General features: G+C 28.2%; 1 protein-coding gene across 2 annotated transcripts in view; it reads left to right on the forward strand.

Moving 5' to 3' along the window:
* The window catches only part of LOC112601871, a 28,252-nt gene extending 22,718 nt beyond the window's left edge, over nucleotides 1-5,534 (forward strand). For both annotated transcript variants that reach the window (XM_025349726.1, XM_025349727.1), the window contains exon 3: nucleotides 3,906-5,534. In XM_025349726.1, the coding sequence (XP_025205511.1) occupies nucleotides 3,906-4,568 (663 nt within the window). In that variant the 3' untranslated portion in view covers nucleotides 4,569-5,534. The remainder of the gene's footprint in view (nucleotides 1-3,905) is intronic.
* Nucleotides 5,535-8,334: the final 2,800 nt, after the last annotated feature.

Here is an 8,334-nt window from a genome sequence, read left to right on the forward strand (position 1 = left end):
AGTATTATGATTATTGAGATAAAAGAAATAATTTGTGAAATGGCGTACCAAAATATTATCTAGTTATTTATTCTCTAAAAATAAAACAAATTATGTTGTGTAGTTAAACTTGAAATTATAATCATTTATTTACCTTTCACGGGGTGGGAGAGTACTTTGACTTAGCGTCACCTTAACCTACCCTTGATACTGCTAACCAACACTTTCGGTTATAAAACGAAATGGCATCAGCTGTGTTAAACAGAGTTTAATACCACTGTCACTTGTAAGGTAGTGCGTGCAACTAGAACGAACGATTGAAAACACACGGTATGGACATTAGAAATTATTGTTTTTACTTCACGAATTGGTTATTTGTTAGACATGATATCTCGCGGCGTTTTGTGTATAAGGTCGACCACATATATATTATTATAATATTTAATAACAGTCACCAGATAAAAATGCTCATGTCTCCCGCTCACAATACATCGTCGCCATTTCAAGTGATAGCTAAAGTTAAATTGATATCAGTAAACATATTATTTTATTATAATGACTTGGCTAGAGTGGTTTATTTACTTGTGAAAAATTGCGCTTTCATAGTGATATATGTACCATATTCCATAGATCGATTGTGAATTAAGTGTGTCTGTAAAGAACTAGCCTACTTGATTGTTATTATTATTATTTTTGTTTGAGTCGAAGAGCCAGCTGATTTTTAGACTTATTGTAAGGACACCAAATCAGTCATAGAAAATGTGTAACATTTGGTTATTAATTATAGTACACCAATTTTTAATTTATTTATAACAACAATATATGTGATGTTTTTATTTGTAATAATAAACTATACTATTTTTCCAATTTTACATTCTATGTATAGTCAATAAGTTCTTTATTATGTAAACGTACTTTTTCTTAGTTCTTACTATCTGGGCTGGGTTTAGTTTCACTTATATAAGTGCTTAGCAATTTATTTAAGTAATTTCCAATCTTAATTGATCATAACATATTTTCATATAAATAGTATGTACTAGAAAGTCCAACTTTTGGGTCACTCCCAAAGACTTTCGTGGACTTATATTAATTTTATGGTGTTTAAAACAATTGTCTTGCATTTGTGTGGGTATTAAGCTATTCTTTAATAATTTCACGTTACAATAATTTGATCATAATATTAATAATAATATATATGTTTAATAAATATAATAATTAACAATACGTTTTTGTAATCATTACAATTTAAATCATAATAGTTATGAAATTATTTAGATTCTTATTAAATATTTATTCAATGCTAGTAAATAAAATATTAAATTAAATAATATTTAACCACTGTCACGTTCGACCTGCAATCGCAATAATATGCATCGATGTATTCTGGAGTGTCCTCCACGACCCTAATTTATTGTAAATAATATTGAAAACAACGTTTATATAAGACTGGAAGTTTTACTATTATTTATTATTTATTTTTTGGCACATCGCTGTCGTAACAATCGCCAATAATTTTACGGACCACTGTTCAACAGTTTGTCGAGTGAAATGCACCATCACTACGCCGGGTGCGGGCGTTTAACCTCCACGTGACAAGTTCAAGGCGGGCACCACATTATTATTATAATACCAACAACTCTCAAGTTGTGTTAAAAATCGTGCTTACTTCCGAGGTCGTCGCTAAAATCGTAGGTGTCTGTTAAAATATGAGAATAAGCGCCGTGTGAAGGTGTATTATTGCATTATTATTTCTCTGCTATTATTACCAACATTAATAATATTATTATTATTGATTGATAATATTGTTATTATTATTAGTGATAAATTGTTTCATTTTATTATAAGAGTATAAATATAAAATTACAGTCCAGCAACGAATTTAGCTTAACTATTGATTTATTTAATGCATTTGTGCTTAATAAAAACACAGTTTTCATCCAAAATATTTTATTATAGCCAAAACAGAGAAAATATTAATTATTATCGTTGGTATTATGACTAATTATTATGACCAGTAATATCAGTACGAAAAATAATCACTCGTACTTCACATAATTTGGAATAAAAAAATTACAAAATCATTTATCATCTTAAAATGTGACGGTCTTACTTTACGCATATTGCATATATTGTAATTTGTTATTATTAGGCGTAATTACGTTTTTATAAAACATAGATCTGTAATTCTTATTACTTTTTTTTGTATTATAAATTTTTAAAACTATTTATATCTATATATGTATCAAAGTAGTAAGTGTAGCACGTAAACATCAAGTATTATTATGTGGACCGAAACGGCGGCCAACTACGATGTCGACGGTGTACCGTTAAAAACTCGCACACGACTACTAAGGAACAAAATAAAATGAAGAAGAAAACAAAAAAAAATAAACTGTTCAAAATGTAATTCAAATTCGTTACCTCGCGCTTTTCCCGGTTGATGCAAAAAAAAATCTTCAAATAACTATACTGAAATCGATTAAGAATCTAACGGGAAATCTTAGCTGTTAATAACCGTGGTAATAATGATAATACTAATTATCGTGTCGATCCGACTGCAGTAGAAGTATAGGTCTGTGTCAATACTTTTTTTTTATAATAATATGTAATTTTAATTTATGGTATTTTCTTCGATTATTTTCCCTCTCCCGGCCTATCACCATTTGACGGTGACGAAGTACACATTGGTTTTCTCTTATCTTATTAATTTTATTATTTTTTCTATTTCATCCTAACCTTATGCAGTCGTTTATAATCCTGTCTATTACACACATTACCTAACTTGGATATATCACAAATCGACTTGATTTACTTTTAAAATATGTTCGTTGATTTCCTGTTTTCTAACATGTTTTAAACAATAAGGTATTATTTATTATTATTACCGTTTTTTTTTCGCGAAATAATAGTTCTTATATAACGAGCAATCGAGTAGAGAACGTACACTAACATATAACATTATAGTATAAAAAGAAGATTCTCTCAAAATGACAAAACGTATTCTTACACAAATAAAATATACAAGCCGCGTAATGATAACGATTTCCTTAATGCTGCACCTAGACAACCTTCTTGAACGGGTCACGTAACAGCGACGGAATTATATAGGTATAGCTACTACTATTGATAAATACCAAGCGTTATACGAGTTTAGTATAGGAAAATAGTGATTATTTCGTCGCTATCAGTTATAATTCGAAATGTGAGGTCGTAAAACAAATTATATGTGTTCAGTGAAGTCTTGCTAATAATCGATATAATTTTATACTTATAATATAATAAACATTAAAAACATTATACGTATGTACAATTATTACTACACTGTTTTAATGGCACTGCAAAAACTCAATTTACAATTTTTAATATTTACTTTTCATTCGTGTGTTTAACCACGAGATCGGTAAATCATTTAACGCATTATTTCACTGTGGCTGGGCAACTTCAGCATGGATTAATAAAACTTTTACTATACACACGTAATAATTTCTTAGAAATTAATCGGAAAATCATAGTTATTATGCATAATTTTGTTTCTGCGATGTTTCGATGTTTAATTCAACTTAAATAATTACATATTATTCCACAAAAAACATTACAATATAAGAAAAGGAAGAATTTTTGGTGATTTCAAGAATATAAAATATTATATGAGATTAATTTACGTTATAGGTGGATTTAAATTTTAATCAGTGGATACTGTTTCTAATTGTACCTATATTTTCAATGTTGTAAAGGTAACACATATATATTAAATTGTTTTTTTGAAGGAATGTTTCCAGTAGGAAGGGAAACATCTTCGAAATAGTTCTCGTTCGTCATAGTAATGTACTATAAAAAATGGGTACTCATGATGTAACTCGTCAATTATTGAAAAATATGAAACACTATTTTTCTCAAAACTAAATTTTTTTATTGTTGGTTTTTAGGAAGAACGGCTAACACAGATGAGTTCGGAGTACGGGTTTCGGCTGGAGTCGTTGACGTCAGACCTATTATTGTTCGAGTCTCGGCTGAGCCGCAAGCAGCGAGCTATTAGCGAACTGCTAGACCAACGTGAGGCGATTATCGAGCGACAACAGCACGCTATCAGGTGCCTACACTCGAGACTTGCCGACTTCGGCGTGACCGCATCGGTGCCTGGATGCTGTGGAGGTGACGGCGACAGAGTTGGTGGTGGAGGTCCAACGTCCGATGACGGCAACGTGGACGACAGCGACAGCGCCGTGATCATGGAGGAAGACGAGTCAGGAAACAGCCAAGAAGATGCGTCCGAACAATCTTCGCATCCACGGATGGACCGACGACGGACATCAGTGGTGTCGGCGTCGGCGTCGGAAGGCTCAGCTGATGGTCGTCTGCCTGCAGAAGACGGACGGGAAACGAACGTCCGAGGTACTGAAAACGAGACCGCGACCACATATAATCGAGTGATGAGCAATCATCGATCGGTGACTAAACCGAAGGACGTCAAATACAAGCGCATCAACAAGGCCAAATCAAAGTCCCTTGAAGAGCTCCGAGGCCGGCTAAAGAACTGGGTAGATCGCGGACAGCGCATGTCGCTCACCGTCGACCCTACGTACGGGTGACCACGGTGGCCGGCCGTCTCGGGCCTCTTGGACAGACTGCGGCCAGCCCGGAAGACTGTGGCGAAGACCTGCGACAACGTGTGACTTGGCGTGGCACACTTGAAATTACCAAATGAATCGTATCGTATCGTCCCGCTTGAGAACAAAAACTTAATGTTAGGGCTGGTATTTAATGCACTAGGAATCGCTAAAAATATTCTAAAAATAAATGAAAGAGTTCTATAAAAATCTCAAAAAATGCACGATAAAATGCATTTAAAAAAGTATTTATTTCCAATCAATAAATTATGTGTTGTACAATAATGTTTTTTTTAACATAAAATGTAGTACAGAGTATACTTGATTTAGTTAAATCAGTAACGCATATAACACATTTTATATTCATGGAACCATTTGAAAAAAAAACGAAAAAATAATTACATTGCATAAAAATTCCAGCCCGGAATCCTAATTATTATAATTCGCACGTTTGAATATAGTATTATAATAATAATTATTATTATTATTACTACTACGTAAAATTGGAAAAAGAATCGATGAAACAAATTAATTAAATATAGCGAGTACCTATTAATTAGGTAGTACATTTTAAATAACAACAATAATTTATAAATATAAATATAATTATTCTAAATTGTTCGTCATTTTTCAATATGATTCTTTCCGATATTGGTTCAAACGTGTTTTGCTCATAAGCTGGACAATTTGACGATTTCAAAGACGATATGTTAAATCCGTTTTTTATAACAAAAGTTGATCAGTCCGTTTGAAAACTTTATACTTTACATTTTTATAAGTCACTATATAAAATATATTATATTACTGGCTTTGGATGATTCGGAGTTCCTAACGCGCCACCACCCCTCAGAGACAGCATGTCGCATTAGGGGTGATTTTATTATTACTAGTATTATAAATATTGTTATTGTATTATGTCTACTATTATTGTTAAAATCTTTGAAATCGTACACGATTGTAATTTATATAATTTACTATTATTTAAAAAATGATAATATATGGTATACATGTACAATTAAATAAATAATATTATACTTAATTTTCAACAATAAAGTGTACAATAATATTTAAATATAATTTATACGATTATTTAATTTCATGTATATTACTACTTACGTTACATATTTTTATTTGATTCTGTTGCGTTTCACTGTTTGCGTATACATTTAGATATGTTGTATTACTGTGTTCACAAAATATTTAATTATGAAATTGTTTAACTCATGTAAATTTGTATTTATATAAAATATTAAACCGAGTAATTGTAATTATAACTATGTTTTAACGACGGTAATTAAAATATAACTCAATGATATTAATACTACTCAAATGCCCAATAATTGTAAGGTATCTATAAGTTTATTCTTACTTAAGTCAAAATTATTGTTTTTTAATTTTTAATAATTTAAGTGATTGTACACATTATATACTCTTAACCTATACCTATGTAATGATTTAAGCCGTCCAATGTAGGTGCAATCTTTCTATATTATTCAGAACAAAAATATACTATTATTATTGCAAAAATGCTTAAAAAGCTCGAATAATTTTATATTTGTACTTGAAAAATACTAAAATTTATATATTTATATACATTATTATATTATACTTAATGCTTTAATCAGTATGATACTTGAGCTCTATTTTTGGTTACCTATTAATGTTAAACATAACCTTCTTGTATACATATGAATTAAAGATAAACATAATTTGTAACGTTTGAATACTTGTACAAAATGTTGTCTTCAAAATGTTTCATATATTATTAATTTAAGATATTTGTATTTATGTTCTATGGCTGGCGTTCAAAATTTGCATTTTAATGAAGTTCAACAAATTATGTTATAAGCGAGTAAAATAACTTATATTTTTAATCAGTATAAATTGATTATAAACAAGTCATCTATTATTTAAATTTGAGGCTAAATATAATAAAAAATATTTATAAGCTGATTCTCGTGTTTTATTATTTATTATTAATCAGGACTATTTTAATGTCAATGCGGGTGTCTAAGATTTAAGATACAATTAATGTATTTAGTAACTACTTATGTTTTTTTTCATTACAATGTAAATTAATCATTAAATCTTAATAGAAAAAATGTGCAAAAATAAATTCATATTTTTTATTTTAACTATTACTATGTACAACATGTTATTATATAGTTTTGAAGCATCCAAATAAAATAGCAACAATTCACATTTTTAAGCCAAAATTTTGCTTACATTAAAAACTTATCTCTCACATACTTAATAAATATCTTAAAACGCTTAAAAATATAAATTAAATTTAAATAAAATATATATTTTTTTTTAAATCCATAATTCATAGATAATAAAGCATTAAATATACTTTTTCGTAAATAACATTAAAAAAAAAAAATTTCAAATATTTAAAGTTTATGTTATTATTATATGCAAAATGCATAATTATTATTTCAATTACCTAATGAAATCAAATTATGCACAATAAATAATTTATATTTTATACTTACCAACATAACATTTAAAATGTTTCAGAGTACTTAATTAATTTATATAGTAGGTAAATTTATTAATGTGTTAAAGAATTTAAAAAGTATAATAAATCATGAATCATCTAATTAAATTGATAATATTTGTGAAATGATTATAAATGGATATTAATAAAATTAATATTTCTGAATGTACAAATTATATAATATTTAATAGTAAAATAACTTCAATCTCAAAGTATTTTTAAAGTAAAATTTAAACGTCATATCTTCCAAAAATATTTAAGTAAAAATTTAAGTGTAAATTTTTCTTATTTAAAATCTATTGCACTAATAAACAACTAAATGTACATTTGAAGTCTTGGACTCTATGTGTGATTGAGCTTTATAAAGCTTTTACGTTTTGCCTGTTTTTTTTTTTTAATTTTTAACAATTAATTAGTAGGTATGCAATAAGCTTGTACATAGATATAATTTACTTGCGATGCCATTATATAAAATATCTACTACGTATCATTAGAAATTTAGAATATAATAAACGTTATCTAAGTGTTTCAACCGTAATGAGAAAAAATTCATCGATACTAATAAATAAGTTTAAAATCAAGTAATCTAAAAAACATTAATAAATGACTCTGAAAACAATGCATGCCTACGTAAGGCTTGTACAATTAGTTCACACAACGAAATTATATAGGTAAAACAAAACATTCGTTACAGTTTTAAGACACATGTCGAATTATTAAGTACGCATATTTTTTTACTGATTAATTACTTTTAATTAAATTTAAATTGTAACAAATAGTAGTCAGTGAATGATTACTAATGATTATAATTGATAATTTATTATAACAAAAGTTTAAGTAATTACTAATTATAGCTAATACGTTACTGTTACTTCATACTTAGAAGTCATACAGTTGTACATTTTGTATAATATAATCAACTAAGTAACTATAAGTTACTCATAATTTTATTTATTTCAAACAGTAATTTCAGAAAAAATAACTTTTGTTAATCACTTCCCATGGTTATGTCTCATAAAAATTGTTTAAATAACAATATTAAAACAAACCGATAATGTAACTGTGCTTAATATCGAATATATTTTTAATTTACATCGTAATAACTTTAATGAACGTGTTTAACTTTAATTCAATGATAACCCTTGAATACAAATATTAATCTGACCAGCGACAGTGTGAGAGCTTCTATATCTAATGTCTAATAGAAGTTATTTTATAATATATTCATATAAAGTACTAATATTTATT

This window comes from Melanaphis sacchari, unplaced genomic scaffold, assembly GCF_002803265.2.
Source record: "Melanaphis sacchari strain LSU unplaced genomic scaffold, SCAv2.0 Contig7_pilon_pilon, whole genome shotgun sequence".
NCBI classification, from domain to species: Eukaryota; Metazoa; Arthropoda; class Insecta; order Hemiptera; family Aphididae; genus Melanaphis; species Melanaphis sacchari.